Genomic DNA, 21,020 nt, shown 5'->3' on the forward strand with positions numbered 1-21,020 from the left:
ATTCTATATTTTCAGTAGAAGAAAGAGAAATGGACAGAGTTCAATGAACTGAACTTTGAAGACCCTTTTCCATTACATACTTCAGAAAGTTAAGAGATGTAAACTGCAGCTTTAACAATTCTGAGTGGAACTAAAATCTGCACCACTTTCCAATAATTATTACACATTCAAACAGACTGCTACTGCCATATCTTTACACCCAATTTTTCCCAAGTCCTACTGTTATTCCTCATCATTCTCCTTCACAGATCTGAGTAACCTTTTTTTCAGGCATCAAACAATATAGACTAAATTCTCATTCAGTCTCTAATTCAGTATTTACTGGCATGTTTACACATGGAAACAGATTGCAATAGGTATTCCAGAAAAGCTGCTCTGCAAACACTCTGTATCACAATAAAAGTCTGCACAAGTAAGCACATTAATTACTGACAAATAAAAGCACTTTTCATTCTTTCTATGTCCATAACAAAGAGTCTTATCAGCTTCCCTACATAAACAAGCAGTAAATAATCTGCCCTTTCAGTCTTCTCAGTTCAACCACCCTTAGCTCTTCTGTGAACTACTTCACGCTTGCCCATTATCTTTTTGGTTTTGTTTTGGTTTTTTTCTGGGAACAAAAAGATATTACAATGGTGGCAGACAATCACAAATTGCACACTGCCTGTGCACACCACCAGCCTTGGTCTGCCTCAGCATCCACACTGAAGTACAGCCCAGTGTGCATCCCTACACACACTGGTACCCACAGATCTCATAGGGCCAAGGTGAGCATTTGCAAACTCCACAAGGAACGAGGGGGAGGGCAGAGTAACATGGATCTAACTTTTGATCCACGCCAGTTTCTGAAGAAGTGATGTCCCCTGCCTTACTCCAAAAGGAACAGCAAGTAACAACTCAGTCAGGGTTGTAGCCTGCACTCATTGAGATTTCCTACTGACTTTCAGTAATTCCCTAATGGGGGGTGCAAAGAGTCCACAAAAGGAAAATGATTTCTCCAAAGGTCACATTCAAATGATTCTAAACGAGTGATTACTTTCAATTCTGACCTCTTTGGTATCAATTGGAACTTGGCCTGAGAAAATGGTTTCGGGACTCTGCCCACTGGTTTGTTTGTACAGTGGCACAGGAAATATGTAAATAGATTAAATTTACAACAAAGTGCCAAGCATTTGAGATCGCTGGTTCTGTAATATTCTCTGCTACATGATTATAACAGCCAGAGGCTGACTCTAGGCAGTCAGCACTAAAGCCCCTCTGAAAACAGACACCCTGCAGGGCCCATGGACTCTCTGCCCACCATCCCAGCACTATCACACGTGTTCACACATTATCAGCCTCTGCTCAGAGCAAGGCCAGTCTGAAATTACACTGAGTGTCACACACTAGGCTACAGACACAATGGGTGACAGCACAGGGAAAAGCATCTTCTGTGCCCGGCTGATTTGTCCTGTTCACTTTTGGGTATGGGATTCTCACTGCCATTCATAAAGCATGTCTTCTGAAGAGAATTCTGATTTAATTCCTAACCTCCCCCTCTACAAACACATCACTGAGTCAGACCCAGTTTAACAGATCTGAGCAGGCAACTTAGAGTTTCTTAGTGTTCCTCTTCCCTGTCTGAAGTTCTCCAAAACCAAGGATGTTCATGTTTAGTTTAACCCTTTACCATCTAACGATTAATTTCAATTACTCGAGCAATGAAATATATCAGACTATCAAACTGAAACAAAGAAAGAAAAGCTTTCTTAAGAAGATAGCATGACAGGACATTTACTTTCTTCTCTATAAGAACAAACAAGTTTTCACTTCAAGAGAATATACGAGAGAAGTACTATTTTTAACAGACAATTAATGGTACATTTTCTGCTCTACAAGACTAGTTGTCCTTTTTTGTCTGAATATTCAGAATTTGCCTAGTAAAAGAGAGGATCTGACTGCAGCAGAAAGAAATCTTTCTAAAACAAAGACTTGCTGAAAAAGTGAGACTTGCACTACTAGCAGAGAACATCTCTCAAGCCACATGGGTGAATTTTAACATTTATATCCCTGCTAACTAGACACAGGCTCAAACCAAAAACCACAAATATGGTGAAAGTCTGAAAGCAGATCTGAATTTTATAACTCACACCCCAACTCCTCTCTTAACAATGGCTGGAAAATGCTTTTAGAATCTCCTACAATATTTGTTCCATACACAGGAAATGAGTTTAATAGTACATCTTGGGGGATTAGCTTTGTTTAGCTGTCCAAACCTTTGATTCAAAGTCTGTAGATAGTATTGCTTTAGTTGCTACACAGAAATAGACATATTTCCTGATGGGATGCCTCCCTTGCTCACATGGTCATTCACCTTAATCCGTGTTAACTTTATAGGATGCTACAGTGCACATATCAGTGGCTGCAAAGGAAGTCCCTTATACAAGTTTCTTGGCCTCCCTGTGTTCACAGCATGAAAATGGTGAAGATAAATATACTGCTGAAGCATGGGAATTGGGAATTTGGATAAAAAATATTACATTCTTGCACAGGAATTCCTCATTTCTAGACAACATAAAGCAGCTCCTGAGGATGAATTTACTGCTTTTCTGCTTCAGCATAGTGGGCTGTATTATGACCCTGTAATCCACTGTGAGCAAGGCAGCAGCAGAGAGCTGCACTGCCCTGGAGCTGTCTGAGAGATGACTGTGATTCACTGAATCACAGTTTCCTTTCCAATTTCCACTCTGCCTCAAGTAACACAGCCAGCACTGCCTCTGCACTGTCCTCTTCCCTCAATGATTCTGCTCATGAGCTGGGCTATGCTCCACTGTCTTTCCACTCAAAACCAGGCAAGTAAGGAAGTAGGAGATTTGAGGAGAAATTCTTTAAGCTCCAGAAATATGCACATGCTACACATATTTTATGTTAGCCATCTGTACAGTGGAGCAAGGTGTGGTTATTCAGTAGATACGGTGTGTACCTGCCTCAAGTCTTAGTTTGGTGTGCTAGACAAGACATGATTGCAAAGGATTCCTGGCGTTCCACACCAAATGCACACCCTGCTAGTTAGACCACCACATGGCTTTGTTTCTCCCCCAAGACTTAGTTTCTGAAGAATGTAGCATTTAAATCAAGCTAGAAGAAAGGCAACAGCTGTTAAAATAGAAGCATCTAACACATTTTGAGGCCTGAGGAACTGGGAGGGAAAGGAAGCACAGGGCAAGGACTGAGAAAGTGTGATCTGTGAGCCATAGGTGGCTAAGACAGCTTTCAGTGTCCAAAGGGAGAGGGGGAAAAACCCTGAAAACAACAATAAAAACACACAGACTAAGAACCTTGATTCCAGCCAGACTGACCAAATTCTCCAAAACCACAGAGCTCCTAGATTAAAACCATCCTTACAATTCAATATTCAGAGAAATCATCCTTAAATACATAATAATAGGGATTGAGATGCCATAAAATCCTCTTTAGACAGGCAGAATATTCCTGAATTCTCTCCATATTTACAAGGAGTGGGGAGCAGGGAAGCTCCAGACTGGGATGTGCCTGACTGCAACATGCAGCTCTGGAGCTGTGCTCACTGCTGCCAGGCTGACAGGACAAGGAGTGACTCTTCAGCACCATATATTTAGCTGTGCTCTCTATTGTTTAAAGGAACAAATTACATTCGCAGCAGAGAATTTAGCAGGACCAACTAAAAAGCTTGGGAGTACCCATCACTAACCATCAGTCACTAACCATCAGTCACCATCAGGCCTTTTAAACATGACCGTGGGTGATGCATCGCAGACAGCACCAAAGCAGGAGGGAAGAGGTGTTAATTAACCTGTAAACCTGCCCCACTTTGTGCTCCACACAGCACAAAGGGCCGCCGGATTGGAGGCATAGTTCACCCTCATTATAAGGCTCTCCGTTACAAAGCCAGTGCAAAGAAAAGCCTACTGCTTTGACTCACCATCCCACTTCAGTTCTTTGTAAACATTTTGACATGCATTTCACTCATGTACAAACTCTGCTGCTCCAGAGAATAACCTTCAAGAGAGGGTAATTTTATTGTTCAAGCAAACGCCAGAAAAACTTCATCTCCTTGCAAAGCTTCCAGTCGAACTGGTGCACCAGAGCCTGTCCTCGGTCGAATTTGAACAAACCTTTTCCTTCCCAATTTAGTTATGTCTGTGTAATCTGTTTCATTTAGTAACAGTGGTGGAAGTCTGGCATTCTCCTCATGCTGTATTTATACCTATTCTAGTTACACACATGCCATCCCTACATTCCTATTAATCTTGCCCTGATTTTATATGCATCACCAAGAGCAAGCTAAAGCAAAAAGCAGGAAGTCCACATCAGTTGTATGCACAAATCCTTGGACAGGCCTCCATGAGAGTGGAGATTGAGCTCATACACGAAAGACACATCCCTCTCACCACCTTCTACACCCTTGTCCAAAGTCTCATCAGCACGACTGAGAAGTAAAATATCTTTTCTCTCTGTATGTCAGAACTGCTTTGATTAAGAAAAACTTTTTAGAATTAGACTTCTTGAGCCACTGGATTGTAACAAGAGCTGGACAGTTCAGAAAGGCCCCTTTCAGAAACATTTTAGGAAGATTACTGTAGATCAAAAGAAACAATGTAAGAGGTTGGGCTATTTTGCAAGGGGAGATTATATAAACTTCAAGGAGAATTCAAACATTCTTTTTCATTCTTACTTTGCTCAGGAAAGTAGGTGATAAATACCTGGCTTGTTCATAAAAACATAGCAATTAATTAAGAGTACAGCTGACACTGAAGTTCTTAATGAACTATAAATATTTCTCTGATGGAGAATGTGGGAAAAAGTGGATAAAATCAGTAGGTTCTAGGAGAAGACAAATGAGACTAAATGAGTTTAGCTATTTTGGGTGAAGAGTGTATCTCTGTGAAGATATGAACAACCTTAGAAAAGATAGACACTTGAAGCTAGGATCTGGACTAGAATGCATGGCCCCTGGATCTCACTCCTAAACCATAAATTCAGAGTTTCAGAGAGCAGGCAGCACCACAGCAGTGGCTATCCATCCCTGGCCACCCACATCACAAACGCCTCCCAGCCCCACATCCCAGCCCAGACCAGCCTGCTAATCTCAGATGACTTCAAAGCCTACCTGCCTTGCAATCCAGGGAGCTTAAGAAAGCTGTGTTTAACCTATTACCCCACCTCCTTAAGTACCACAGGGCTGACATCCTAGCCATGAAAATCCCAACCACTAAGCAGAGACCCAAGGGGCATCACCAGCAGCCCCGTTAGGAGAGGCCCGTGCTGTTATCAGAGCCTGTGTCTGAACCACAGACAGCTTTAACCCCAGGGATGTTTCTGCCACACAAACCTGAATATAAAACATGGTCCAGCTCCACGTGCAAATGGATAACTCTGAGAAGTGCTGCACTAGAACATGCAGTTCCCAGCAGACTGAGCTACTAGAAATTTCAGTCCCAAGAAAATACAAAAAATTATTTTATGATTGAAACAAAAAGGGGCATAGCCCAGATATCCCATCTGTACTGGCTGTACTTCTGATGTGCCCATTCTCACCTCCTCCCCTTAACAACCAAGTCAATGATTTTGTTATATTTGCATGTTTGCATGTTGTTTGCATGTTATATGCCTGCAAATTGAACTAATTTCGACTGTGTCCTCAATACCCTGATTTTGCCTTCCCATCCATTACCAAGCCTGTTTACATAAGCTGAAGATGCACTCCCTCCTCTGTCCACTTGCTTCTTTACGGCCTCCCTTCAGAGGAGAGGTCAAGCCTTTCCTCTCACCAGCCCTCTCTCATCTTCTTTCTTAGGAGAACATTTTCACCCAGTCAGAGGGGATTGCATTTTGCTCTTTCCTGTTTGATGCATTGCTTGTGAGACAGGATCAAATGAGATTGAAGGCCCAGAAAGCCCCATGCTGTGTACCTTGCATAAAATGTACTTTCTCCTACACTAGAAAAAGGCTTACATGACATATATTTTTTATAAATATATATCTTGAAATTTTGAAAGTAGGCAAAAAACATTATAATATCATAAGGTGGCAAGGAATACAAAAGAAGAAAAAAAAATCCACAGTGAATAGAATCCTTTTTTATAAAAAAGAAAACTATGCTTAACACAAACTCCTTCATGAATTCTCTTTATACTTCCAGCGACACAAATTCACCATTCTGCTGACACTGTTGCTGACGCTACTGAAAAAGTCACCCAAGATGGTTCATTTTAAAATAAAATTTTACAAGGAGACAAAATGGGGATTTGTAATGGAACATTTCCTTCCACTTAATCGCTGCATCATTACTGAGATGGTATAAAGTCCATTTGGTCTTTTAATTGATTTAATGATGAACATATAATATTTTGGGGATAACTCCCACAAAGACATCCAATTAAAGGAGAAAAATCTTAAATTATAGTTGCCCAAAACAATCCTCCCCTAATTTACTTAATGCCAACAAAGAAGAGATCCCTGAAGTGAATTCTGTGTTTTTAATACTGCTATCAATTTTAATATTACCTTCACTCATTTCAAGTCACTGAGCAATTCTTAAGTATTTACAATCATCAGTCAAACAAGGAACCATTTCAGCTCTTTGACCTTAGAATCATGAGGTATAAACTTTCAACTTCCATAGGGAAGATATTTTTAAAACGAAGAGTGCATTTCCCAGAATAATGATGCTCTAATACTAAACAGCAGCTCAGTTATTTTGTGTTAAGAAACCAAAGCCCTTCTTACACAATTTCAAAGCAGCAGCTGTGACTTTGAAACTAGGAACTCATTCTGGCCACCTGCTTTAAAACCAGCCAAAATAAACGTGGTGGGATGGTTCCTGTTGATAGCCATGGGATGGCAGGGCAGCACAGGTTATTTGCTGCCAGGGCTCAGGTCCCAGACATCACTAACTTCTCCAGGATTTCATCTGGATGAAGACTTTGGGATCAAGCTGCATCTGAAAGCTGGATTAATTATTAAGTGCTAGTTTGCAGTCCTGTTACTCAAGAGGAGCAAACCTTCATTGCACAGCTGAGATATATTGTTCACGGCATGCCATTCACAGTGTGGTGTTTTACTCCCACAGCAGATGATACTTCTTAATCCCTTGCCAAACAGAAAGCATTACGGTCTGGCTTACAAGGTATTGGTTTCTTTGAAGAAAGAGTTTGTTTTGCTACTGTGTGTTTTTTGTTGGTTTTGGGTTTTTTTTTAATAACTCAAACACATCAATAATAGCAGTAATGGTAAACTATGAATTATTACTTTGAATCCTCAAACTAGCCTACTTCTTCTAGACCTACTAAATGCAAAAAAACATTGCAAAAAATAGTGTCCACCAGTGCAACTTAGGTGAACACTAACTAAACCTTCCCAGATCCACAACCACAGCAAATGTAGCAGAGTGTACCTCAGAAGATATTTCAGGGCCTAATCCTGCTCTCAGCAGAATCAACAGAGAGTTACTGAACTTCCATAGCAAAAGGATTTGGCCTACAAAATCTCAGCCATTTCTAATTCTCACTGCTAAAAAGCAAATGTGGTCCCCCTCAAAAAACTCCACTACAAAGTACTACAGAAGGAAAAGAAACCTTAAATATTTAAAAACATACAAACATGTTCCTAAAAGTTTAATTTAATATAACATTGTTAAAGAACGAGAGAACAAAAGAAAAAAAAAAATCAGGTCATTCACAAGTGTCCTAAGTTCTTTCTGCTTTCTACCCCTCTGTGCCATGCTTTCCCCCTTGCACTCTCCTTGTGCAGGGGCACATTTCAGACAAAGCAGCCACTGTAACACTCACAGTGCCCAGGTGGGAACACGCTCTTCTCCTTATGGCCAGCAAGGGACACACGCTTTGATCTTCAAGGAAAAGACTCTGGATGGTGCAACTCAAAAGGCTGCTGCAAGTTTATTTCTTGGTTTTTTTCCTTCCCTATAAATTATCCCTCCTTTTGATATCTATTCTTGCTCTTGAAAAAAAAATAAAAATACACACATCAAGTTAAGATGAAAACTGCCCACACGACAAGTTTGTGTTTACAAGCTTAAGAGCAAGTTTCACTTGAACACAGGTCAATGCCTCTTTAAGAAAACATCACATACCAAAAAAATCACACATGGTTAGAACACATCATGAGCAGAGAGGAATTGTGGACTCAGTCTGTGAGGCACCGAGCCAGCCTGAGAAGCCCTTTGAAGTTAGAAAAACATCCTCTGGTCAGAGCACATTTGTGAAGCCGTGGGACAGGCGCTTTAAACAACATTCACTCGAGATCACCTGCGGTGTGCCAGCGGATTGGCGCCTGGGCAACTTCAACAACGTAACCCTTTCTACTCCACCAAGATCACTCACTCCAAAATCCCTCCTATCAACAGCACAGTGGCAAACTGCGTGGCAAAGCATGCACCTTTCCCTCTCTGTACAGCTCAGGCAGGCAGTTCCAGCAGAAGTTTGGGAAAACCCAGCCACAAGCAGACCTTGGTCAGCAGAAGAAAGGCCACTGTCCCTGGCCACAGCAGTGCTGACACAGAGGGAAGGCATCACCCTGCAAAGCTGCACAAGGCACAACAGAGTCAGGAACGCACCAGGCATGACACAGAACACTGCTCATCACCCTTGGCAGGAGAAGGAACATGCTCAGCTGTGGAAGGCTAAGTCCAGGTAACACAAGGGGTTTTTCCAAGTCCAGGTAACACAAGGGGTTTTTCCTCTCCCACCAACACACAGATAAGGCTGAACATCAGAAGACATTTCTAGCAAGGCAGCTCCCTCTGCCCAGCTCTGCCATCAGCTACTAGCACCCAGCTCCCTAGCAGCAGTGAGATGTGCCAGCCCAGTTTAAAGCACATCCACCCCCTGATCTGGCACTCTCAGGCTGGAGTGCCGCTCAGAAGAGTCTCTAACTGAAGGCAGCAGTGGCTGCCCAGTCCTCACCCTGCTGGATACTGGAATTGATGTGCAGTAGCAGATCAGCTTGACTAGAGCCCATGTCCATTGAGACAGTGGAAGGAGCAAGCCTCACCCTGCCTTTGGACAGGGTTCCTGCTGCTATCAGGAGGCACTCAGACTGCACACCAGGCCAGGACTCTTTCCTTCCTTAACACATACCTCTAAAGGCACATCATTAGCATTTTTCTCATCTAACCATTCTGCTCTTCTGTGTTTGACAAGCTTTCCTACTTTCCCCAGTGGTGGTGAAATTCCCCTCATTTTTGAGGAGGCAGGACTGCCAGTGCTGCCATCAGAAACACATGAGGAGGGTCAGATTACCCTGGCAGAGCTAATAAGGGACCTCACAGCCCTTCTGCTTCTCCCACAGGACATTACCCATTGTCTGTTATTCAATTACTGACAAATCTAGGGGGCTTCCCACTGCAGTGCCTTTGCTTTCTGTCTTTCCAAAATGGGGAAAATCAGAGGTGGTCACAGATTAAAGGCCGATTGTTTTAGCAGAGGTTTGTTCTGTATTTGAACACATGTATGTTAAATGAATAAGCACAAACACCTGCATGCTGCAGTCTAGCTGGTCCCTCCTGGATAGCAGCAAATGCCCAAGGACACAGAGCTACTTCAATGTGCCTTACTTTTGAATTTCAGTACAGAGTTCTCACAACTTTTCTTTTTCTCCTATATGGCATTAAAAAAAAAAAAAAAGAAATCAAACACTCATCTGGAAAAGAGTGCCATGGTAAGGCTGATGACCAAATTCCAGTGAAGTCTATATAGCATCAGTGAATACAATACTTCCTTTCCAAATGCTATGGGGTTTTTTTTCTTTCTTTTTTGTTACACTTCACCACATTGCAGTCTGAGAGCAACTGTCTTTCAAAGTAAAGCCCTGTACAATAGCTTTCACAGGAAGAGATCTCATTTACTTCTTTATGCCGTGCATTAGTCCAGAGTTAAAGATTTTGTGTGCTTCCTATTAGTCATAAATAAATGATTGAAAACACCCTTAGAGTAGAAGAAAAAAAAAAAGAGATGTGGTTCAATACTTTAACAAACCAACCTAATTAGATAAAAAAACACCTTCATACAATAAAAATGTGGCATTTTAATGGGTATTAAGCAGAGCTGTGGGAATAGCCTCTTTCAAAACATGCTTTTTAAACCTATCTGGAAAATTACATTGCTAATTACAAATGGGAATTTAAGTGGCAGTACAGCTGGGAAAAACTTTTGTGAACCTGTCATAAAATAATCAGATAAACTTCATCTGCAGGGGAAAATACACTGCCATTACACCAGCAATGTAGCTGCCAGATTAAAAGAATATTAGTCTCGTGAACCTTCCCTCATCTTCCACTGATGTGGCAGAGAACCCAATACAAAACCACTAAAACCAATGAGAAGCTTCCCCTCTATTACAGCAGGACTTTTGCATAAAGCATCACAGAAATAATGCAGGATTTTTAAAAAATATAGAAACAGTCTTACTTGACTGCACCGAGTTAGTTAAAAATATACATTTAAATGTAAATTATTTATGGGATTTGAAAAAACTCCTTTTACCTATAAATCCACATCAGGAACAAGACCTTGCACATAAGCTTTGCATAAATAAGAGTGGCTTTAACTGAGATAACCTATGAAGTTTATCCTCAAAATAAAATTAAATATTCAGGATGGCTAAATGAGGCACAGTTTTTCCATGGGAAAAAATATCAAAGTATTATTTATTTTCCTGTAGGTACTTGTTTTGAAAAGACCTTCCTCCCCACCTGGCCTTCTGCTAAAAGCCACAATCTACATTTAAACAGTGTGTACGCTTTAGAAAATTATCAACCATCTTTTTTTTACAGCAGGAGCTTATGAAATTATTTGATCCACTTTTCATATAGAACGTCTATGGCTGACCATAAATAGGCAGGCTCCCAGTATAAACTTACCAGGAGTACATCAAAGACCTTCCTCTAGGATCAGACGATTGATTTCTTCAATGCTTTTTAGAATTTCTTCCAGGATATTTTGGGTTATTGCCTTAGACCTTTGCTCAGCTGGAATGACAGATATTCTGTTTGCTGGACTGTGATGTTCTCTCTTTACAGGGGAATGACTGTCCGTAGTGTATACACACGTACACTACATGAACAGAGAGAGACTTGGAGAGTTCACAGGCAAAATTATTATTTATTGTTTCAAAAAGAGCAGTTTATTACAGCAACACTGATACAGGCTTAACCACAGCATCTTACGCAATACAGAGACTGCTTGTTATTCTGTGAGCTCAGGGCAGGGACTCTGCTCTGAGAAATCCCCACTCCCCCAAACAGGCATTTGTTCTTCCTATTCACACAAGGCACAAGGCTTAGCCTTACAGCTACTACCCTCTTTACCCAACTCTCTTGAAACTAACTGTCCTGGAAGTATGAAAGATTTTTAAGATAGGACAAGAAGCAGCTTAGTCCTTACCTACCACTATCAAATCTTTGGGGAATCAGACAGCAAACTATCTCCGAGGGCAATGTGACACACTACCCACCGTTCTCCTTCCTCCCCCAAGACAAATCTGTCACCTCCGTACCACTCATCATCCGCATCAGAGTGTGGATCAAAAGATCCGAGGCTGCTCCCAAATCCCATTTCTCCTGCAAGATGGTACTTTGTTCTGTCACTTCCCTACTGAGTCTATCCCCTTATTTTATGCCTCACAGCATGTGTGGCTGCACCCCAAGATCAAACACCCATGCATGATTTTCTTTCACAGATCTTGAATCACAATGTTATACTTTAATAGGAACCTCAATATACTTAATCCCTTTAAAGCTGCCACAGTAATGCCCCCAAATGCATTAAATTCCACCCTAATCGCAAAACACAAAGTATTTCTCTGGGTGGACAGTGCACAGACTGTTCTGACCACATGCCAATCCACCTCTGAGCTAAAGCAACATACACTGCCCGCATTTGTTAGTCAGAAGTCCAAGGATACATGGCTAAAAATTCCAGACACCTGAAATGTCCTATGCTGCAAATTTTGCTTGAAACATAGCTAAACATTTAAGGGAGGATCTCACATTCTCAAGCCATTCTCATTGCAAATGACACAAAGAAACAAGAGCCACTGAGCCTGCATTTAAATCCAAACCCACTCAAACTGAAAGCAAGGCTGGTAGATGCCCCCTCTCAAGGTGTAATTGAGACACCCAGCCATCAGTCAACTCAATGAGTTTCAGAGTCCACTGAATTCTCAGACTAAGGAGGGTTAATGGACAAAATTACCAAATTATTGGAGCATTGACAAAAGGCTGAAAAACTGCTTGCCTGATAAGTCTTGTTGACAAGTATTAAGCTTTATTAATAGCCCTATGTTTAAGGAACAACTACCTTCTATGTACATTTGGCAGGGACCTTGGTTTGAACCAAGGAACCACAGGGTCTGCTGCTCCCCTGCTGAGGGGTTGGTCACTGCTGGGACCCTTTAGATGTATTTTTACAGGGCTCTTCTTGGCCATTGAGGAACTTCTCAGGCACTGATAGCATTTCAGTCTCCTGTGGCCACTGTCTGGTCATCAGAGGAGCAAAAAGATTTATACCAGCAGAAGTTTTACAGACCAAAACAATAGGACCATTTATTGCTCTATAATATACAGTAGGCCAAACCACAGAATTGCAGAGTGGCTCAGGCTGGAAGGGACCGCATCATCTGGGTCATCTGCTCCAGCAGGACCATCCCTGGGCACAGGTCACAGGATTGTGTCCAGAAGGTTCTTGAATCTCTCCAGTGAAGGGAGACTCCACAGCCTCTTGGACAGCCTGATGCAGGGTTTGGTCACTGCACAAGTTCTTCCTCATGTTCAGGTGGAAATTTCTGTGCATCAGTTTCTTCCAGTTGTTTCTTCTCCTATTACTTAGCACAACCAAGCAGAGCCTGGCTCCAGCCTCTTGACACCCTCCCTCCAGATACTGATAGTGATGAGGGCCTCTCTCAGCCACCTTTTCTGAAAGTGCTACAGGACCACTCCAAAAGACACTGCAGCACTCCTTAAACAATTAAATTCTGTATGGCTAAACCACAAGTACTCCTGAGGTACGATGGGCACCTCTCAGGTGATGTGAGACACATCACAAAACAAAGAGATTTGGGAATCCAGCTGAACACTTGCTTACAGACAAAAGCCTGTTGGAAAGCCAAGTCCCACGGCAAGTTATTAAACAGTGGACAGCAAGTTACAAGGCAACAAAAAACATGCCATATTGCTCTGATGACAATAAATCCAGAAGCCTACAGAAAGTGAATGTCCTGTACAACAGATCCCCTTGCAGAGACACCAGGGGAGCAGTGGCTGAAGGTACACAAACCATTTCCCCTTTCTCTTAGCTTACACTAAAAGCCAACACAGCCCTTTCACCACAGCTAACACCACTGGCTTTCCACTACTGCAATGAGAAACGTCATGAGATATTGCAATAGAAACACGCTTTGCTGGCTCAAAAGTCAGACACAATGAAGATTTTGCATTTGGAACTTTGTTCATAATTCCTGAATGCAATACAGTCCAACTCAGTCTCATAACTGTAGTTACTCTGTAGGAGTAAATACAGGCTTAGTTTTGCTGCCAATGTTGGCAGATATGACTAAATAAATTCACAGAGAAAGTATATTTGACCTTTCCTTCACATTAATTTTTTTAACTAAAACTTTACTTCATTTTCCATGAAAAGGTTTTAAACTATGTGATATTTATAGATAACTCTCAAGTATTCAAAGTAACTGGGATATGAAGAAAAATTAGTTCCATTAAAAAAAGAAACAACCAAAAAACAACTTCACGTATTTCATATGTCTGAACATCTACCATTTGCTTTCCAACCAAGGTTTGATGCTGACATTCACGAAGCAAAATCCGTCTGCAAGGATTTCTATAAAGGCCAACATCTGCAGCACTGGGAGCAATGTTCCATTCTGATTTAAATATCATTGCTGAACAATTATTTCCCCAACTTTGGAAAAACTAACTCCTACAAAGTTTCAGTACTCAAGAGACTTCTCTTTCCTCTGTTCATAACTCAACTCAAAAGAAACCGTAAAAGTCAACTGAGATGATCTTCTGAAGGGTGCATACAAATAGCTACTTACTGAGCTGCTCCTGGGTCTTATTACAGATCCCAAAACCTACAGAAAACCCTTCTGTTAATGAATGCTACTGTAAAGAACATTCCCCTGTGTCAACTATCATGTGCTCTAAACAACCCTTTTTTATTATAACTAAAGTTTTAGTGTGAAGTCTGGACTGCATTATTTACATTTAAGATACTAAAGAATATAACAAATTGTTGTTACTTTTCATCCCAGATTACAGAAGAGAATACACTCCACAACCAAGGCCTTCTCATTCAGAAGAACTAAAGTTTCACTAAGCCAACAGGAACTATCAGGAGCTCAAGAGACACAGATGAGGACTTGACCCAGCTACTACAGAGAATATGTTTTCTTCTTACAAATACCAACCTAAGTAACTCCACTTTGGCGGGGGTGGGAGAAGGAGGGTTGTTAGAGATCAAAAAAAGAGTTCCTTTAATGAGATTGTTTGCAGAAACTTCATGGGCCATTTGGCTTTCCAATCAACATGCCAAATTAAAAGTGCACCACATTAAATCTGAAACACCTATAAAACAAGCCCTGATGAAATACAGACAGTCTTCCATCTACCTCCTCCATATGGCTCAGGCAAAGTCAACTTTTAATTTCATAACACAAAATATTTAATTTATGCTTTTCTTCATATGTCAATTTAACCTCTGGCACATAGCTTTGAAACCATATAAGGATGCCTAACACTTTCCATATGGCAACTGAATTGTGGCTTTTAATTGCACCAACTGGTATCATTCAAGGATAATTCCCCTGGAATCCAGCTTTCTGCTACAGTATTGGCCAATTCACTAATCTCATCACCATGGCACTAATACTTGCAGAGACTCTTTGATTGTTAATATTCATATTATAATTTTCCCAAACCAGAGCTGTCAAGATATACTATGTACACCACTAATTAAATTATCTTGGTTTGTTGGCACCAAATTTCAACACTAAATAAGATTCTGCTTTTCTCTCCCTCAATACAAAGTTTGGTAATTTTATTTTAAATGCCATAGACAATATTTTTGTGTACTAAAATACTTTTTAGTCATACCAATATCAAGAACTGCTGGGCCTGTTGTTTATTTTCATCTTCAGAGTCAATAAAAATAATTATTTATATAGTACTGACATTAATGGACTTGAAAACATTTCAGTTAAAAAAAATCACTTCAAGCAATCACTCGAGATAACATCCAAGGAAACTTTCATTGCTCTTGTCACCATACCAGTAAGAAGGCAGACTTTCAAATGTCACTTTACCCACTAAATGACCCCAAAGTAGTGCTACAATTAAATCCTGTATTTCAATGGCCTTTAAGCCATACCATGTACATAACACCAAAAAAAAATCCCATTTCTGTTTATTATTTTCATTTTGGATGAATGACCTACAGCTGTGTCTTCTGTAAGGCGATGTATTTTTAATATGCACACACACACACAATTTAACAGTGGGGGACTAGGAAGGGCTTCTTTTTTAATTTAAGATTGATCATACTAGAGGAGCAGTGAAGTTGACACTGGTGTTGTCTCCTCTCAGCCATGCAAGGAATGCCCATTAATGTCACTGGCAGTTACAGGCACAGAACAAATGGAGAACAAGCCCCACCTCTGAAGGACTGATGCGCCTCAGAATTTCATACTGTGTCAGTCCCAAACCAGATACTCAACTCTAATTAATATCAATTAGGGTTGAACATGGGGATCACTAGTACTCACAAGCTCAGTGGAAGTGGTAAGCTAAAGTCATTTCTATTTTACCTAAAATGATTACCTACAATGTTGTTCACTGACAGTTGGTTTGAAACCTAATTAAAAATAGGATATTTTTTCCATTCCCAAGCACAGATGTCAATGAGACGCACAAGAACCTGGTAAAATTTCTTATGGCTTTGAAGATAAAAGTAAATGGAACTAAGCAAATGTCATATTTAATATTCCCCCCTCTAGCATAGAACCATTTCTCAGTTAAATAAATAAATACATGAATATTTGCAAACAATGTTGATTTCCAAAAATAGTTTGTAAAAGTAAACACACTGAATAAATTTAAGCGTAAGAATTATACAGGATAATCCACAGTATCAGAAAAACCTTTCTGGATACAAGTTAACTCATTCATAAAGCAGCAAAAGAAGCGTATTCAGTTGCTAGCAGATTTACAGCCTCAGTGGTTTCAATTAGCTTTGAAACCAGAAGATGATTCTGGACCTCATACTTTTCATGGATGCAACAGAATTCCTTTTTCCTTTAATCCCCCACGATGTGGAAGCTGCAGGCCAGCAGAGTCATTAAAACCCTTGGAGCAGAGCAGCCCCTGCCGGGCGGGTGGCAATGCTTTAATGAGCGCGGAGCTCCCACCCAGCTCAGCGCCCACCACACCACATCCCTGCCCACGCCTGCACCCGACCATCCACCAGCAGAGCCCTCCCAGAGCACTTCTGGCAACAGCTGGACGCTAATCACTGCCCTATCAGTGAATTGGAGGGGAGAGACAGAGGGATAGGACACGACAGGGACAACACATCAGCTGAGGGAAGTCTTCTCTGAGAAACTCTCAGAAGGAGTCGTATCATGGAACTCTCCTTGAGTGAAGTGATGTAAAGACCTCCCCTACACAACAATTGTAAATTCAATCATTCTAGAGAGGACTACAAATGAAACTTTACTGCTTTCCTGTATTAGTTACTCATTCCTCTTGTAAAATACTGCATGAATTGCCTGAACTTCAGTGTCATCTCCCCTGGATGACTAACTTTAGCAGAACAATTCACTGTCTGTTCTTGAGAGAAACAGACTTCCAACTACAACCAGGACAGGGCTTTTGGCTTGCAGACAGTAAAATAAATCAAACTGTACTATCACATCCAAGTTTTGATTAAAATTATTCAAATTTTGAATTTTCAGTCTTGGGAGTTCTTCAGGCTAGGTGCTCTCCTCTCCCATCAACAGATCTTTGAAAGTTAACTGAATTTCACCAAATTCAGGCCCTACATACTAACAAAACCATCATCAACAAAGCTCTGGTTAACAATTCCTACTAGGAAAATTACTTCTAGGACCATTATTTTTTTAACACAGCTGTATGTTTCTGTGAATGCAGGTATTTTCATCAGTGTCTGATCTAGCTCTTTCTGCCATAAGTCACAAACACGGTAACCTGGGATCTTTTTTGGGGGGGAAAACACTGTGTTTTACTGAGAAATCACAGTTTCAGCTGTAGCACAATAAAACTGTACCATTCCACAGAGCTTTGCAAGCTTATTGAACATTTTAGGATGAATTTTGAAGCAGTAAGGAGAAGATTCAAGTGCAGTAAGGTATATTAAAGTGCAACACTAGTACGCTATTGGGGACTACACCACTGTCCCACACGACCCCGTGACTAACCATTAGCAGAAGAAACTACTATTTGTACATCTTGAGGAGACCAAAGAACCAAGAGGTTAGGCTACAATTCCCTTTGTATCTTGGTATAATTATACAAGAGATCAAAGAGATCTCAGAAGAGAAGCAGCCATGCAGCCTCAGTTATGGAGTCAATAGCTGTGACTCCGTAATCCTTGTCAAAATGACTGTACATATGGCACATCTGGTTCCAATGTAGGATTAGAAATGCATCCTTACATATTCCAAAAGTTCGTATTTTAAAGGAACTTTAATGTAGCTGTCTCAGTGTGCCTGTGACAGGATGACAATTAAACTAAATCAACAAGCAGGCTATACACGCACACAGATACTACCTATACATTAGGCAACAAATGGCAAATATTTTTGAACATTCAGAAACATCTCAATAAGTATGACAGTAAAAGGCCTCATGGGAACGGTGCTTTTAAACACACTTAAACCTATTTACAGTTTTATAATGTACTAAAACTGTAGACTAATATTTAGTTAATGGCTTGCTAATTGCTGAGCCATCAAGAGGAGGACTTCCTCTTGAGTAAGAGGGGAAATACTGTTCTACTGTCATTCCAGCTGAGCAGACCTCACCAACTGAAGAGGGTTGTGAATAGAAAGGACCTTTGACAAAATATATTTTCTTCTTTTCAGAAAGCAAATCACCCTTGTGGAAGAAAATACATTTCACAAACTAAAGTCAAAGTTTTCAGCTTTAACTCTTTATATTAAATCTTTGTTTAGTTTGATGAGTTGGGCTTCTTTTCTAGAAAACATACATGTGAAAGGTAGAACATACGTAAAAAACGTGACTTACAAAAACTGGGATAATTAGAAAATAATTAAAAACAGGTGCTCTTACTCTTTGCATCTGTATCATAGTACATACTCTTGTTAATGAGAACTTCTTTCTTTGAACATATTGTTTCCTAGTAAAGCACAATAAATATCACTTCAACCAATCATACCTGCAAGTTGAAGGTGATTATATTCATCAGTTACAACAAATCAATGTCTTACCCCTTTGTCTTTACTTCTAGTGACTCTCACACAATTTATGCTCCTCAAAATACAATACTGGTGGAATATGAAATGTCATCATTAGCTTTTCCCATACTACACATCTTCTACTCACTTACACATCCCACCTAAAATGAAGCATTCTTGACTTGCAAGTGAATTTTTCCTGAGACACAAGAAGTCCAGGCTTCTGACAATACAACTGGTAGCTGACAAAGCAAAGAGCCTGCAGGAGGTTTGGTGGCCCTGGCTCCGCTTGTGCTTTCAAAGCCACACTGCTTGCTGGGAAGCACAGATTCCAATCTCCCCATCTCTCAGGTTACCTTTCCAGTGATGAAACTTTCAGGGCTTGATCCAAAGTCAATGGAAGTCTTTCAGTAAACATCAATAAGCTCTGGATCACACCCTGAAACACTATGAGGACCATATCTAAGTAATGTTAAGTCTGTTTACCTCCCATCATGCCTCTTTGTTTAAAGAGACAACATTAAAAATAAATAAAAGAAAACGGCAACTGAAATGTTTCCTCCAGCCCAGCTTTACAAGGAGGACTGAAGGGAAGAGAAGGGGTGGAAAGTGACCAGTGAGACAGCCGGGACAAGCAACTGGCACAGCAACTCTGGTGGGGAAAGTCAGCCTCACGTTATTAGCAAAGAGCAAATAAATAACAGTAACTCTTCGGGGACTTCTCCTTGACTGCCAAAATGTCACAGGCAAACTTGTGCACTAATCAGGGCTCACAAGCTATCGCACACTGGCTGGGTGCTGGGCTTTCCCCAGAGATTGTTTGTTCCTGTTTGTGAAAGGTTTTGTTCTAATCTTGCTGCCCAGACACCAGCAGTCAGGTTCCCTTACTCCTCTGGCTTTTGTACCCTCACCAAGTTTGCTCTGCAGCTTCTAACTTCATCAAAGGACTGAAGGAAACCACCCACGGGGCAGCGCCTCGGAGCAACATTAGGGCAAAGAAAACCTTCCTTTGCACAACCGCCCCTTGGGAGGGAAAGAGGGATGTAGAAAGAGCTTTTGCCTTTCAGTATTTCAAAGGGAAGGGGCGGGGGGGCAGCGAGGAAGCTGACATACCCTGGCGCTGGAGAGCCTGCACACGGCGCGGTGCTGGCAGCCGTGCTGGAGTCCCGAGCTGCTGCCGCCGCTGCTGCTGCCCCCGGAGTATTTCTGCTTCACCATCCAGTCCTCCAGCCCTCTGCGAGCCAGAGAGGCGTTCACCGCAAAACTATCACCTAGAAAAGAGGAGACAATGCCGCCGCTGAGCCGCCCGCAGAGCCCGCCCGACCCCCGCGGCCATCCCGGGCTGGGGCTGGGGCTGGAGCCGGGACTGGCACCGGGGCTGAAGCCCGGACTGGCACCGGGGCTGGGGCTGGCAGCGGGGCTGGGAGGGGGCGGCCGCGCAGACAGCAAAGCGCGGCGGAAAGTTGAGGGGAGAGGGCAGGGGGCCGGGGGCAGCCGGCCGGACCGGGGGAAGGCGTTCAAAGTTACTAACAGAGAGGAGTCATCCCTACCTTCTGGACTTTCTCTGGGTTTACAAACGGCAGCTAGGCAGATCCGGAGGAAAGTGTGTGAGGGAAATAATAAAGGAAGATCGTTAGACACCAGTATAAAATCACAGCAACAAACCGAGTAAAATCCGAATAAAGGGAAGGGGCTAAGGAAGTAGCAAGTGAAAGGAACTAACCATGTTTCGAATGAAGTTTCCCCATCTCTCTGCATTGATCTGCAATTACGATTCATTTGACTGTTTTCAGTAGGGTCAGGTTCGCTTGTTGTTATTTTTTGTAGATATATAAAATCCCAGCGTGTTTAGAAATCCATGTGCGCCGCTTCTCCCTGCTAACACACGAGCGAGCTCAAATCTCAGCTCCTCTCCTGCAGCACGGTCCGGCGTCCCCCTCTCCGCTCCAGCCTTCCTCCTCTCTCCTCTCTTTCCCAAAGACAGAGGCGGTTACAAAAGACCTTACTTCACCCACCGGGGAACATGATTGACACCTCATTGAGATTAGACCACTTGCAGGCAGCCTCCGCCTTCCCATTGGGCCGCGGCGGCAGATGAAAGGGGCGAGTGAGCCTTTTGGAGGCTCAAAAAGGAAAAAGGAAAAAAAAAAAAAAAAAAAAAAGAAGAAGAAGAAGAAAGAAAAAGGAGCAGCCGGGGCGCGTTTCACTTCCAGCCAGGCACGGGCGGCGGGGCCGGCCCCGCTCCGCGCAGCCCCGGGGGCTCCGGGCGGACAAGGCGCCCGCTGCCCCCCGGCCCGGCCCGGCCCGGCTCGGCCCGGCTCGGCCCCGCCGCCAGCGCCGCCCTCCGCAGCCGCCGAGCCCCGCGGGCCGCGCCCCCGAGCAGCGGCCGGACCCGGCACGGGCCGGCCCCGGGCTCCGCTCGGGCCGCGCCGCCGCCCGCGGGGCTCCGGGCACCCCGCACGCCGCTGAGCCCCTCCGCTCCCCGCTCCGCCGATCTGGATCGCGGAGGAAGCCAGCGTGTCTGGAAAAGCAGTTGT

General features: G+C 42.4%; 1 protein-coding gene across 1 annotated transcript in view; it reads right to left on the reverse strand.

The window, feature by feature from the left end:
• Positions 1-20,607, reverse strand: part of NKD1 (NKD inhibitor of WNT signaling pathway 1) — a 109,054-nt gene extending 88,447 nt beyond the window's left edge. The window contains exons 1-3 of the mRNA XM_064723269.1: positions 20,207-20,607; positions 20,034-20,066; positions 19,597-19,754 (exon numbers count right to left, since the gene is read on the reverse strand). Of these exons, the coding sequence (XP_064579339.1) occupies positions 19,597-19,754; positions 20,034-20,066; positions 20,207-20,231 (216 nt within the window). The 5' untranslated portion in view covers positions 20,232-20,607. The remainder of the gene's footprint in view (positions 1-19,596; positions 19,755-20,033; positions 20,067-20,206) is intronic.
• Between the last annotated feature and the right edge of the window lie 413 nt (positions 20,608-21,020).

The sequence above is a fragment of the Zonotrichia leucophrys genome, chromosome 11 (assembly GCF_028769735.1).
Source record: "Zonotrichia leucophrys gambelii isolate GWCS_2022_RI chromosome 11, RI_Zleu_2.0, whole genome shotgun sequence".
NCBI lineage: Eukaryota > Metazoa > Chordata > Aves > Passeriformes > Passerellidae > Zonotrichia > Zonotrichia leucophrys.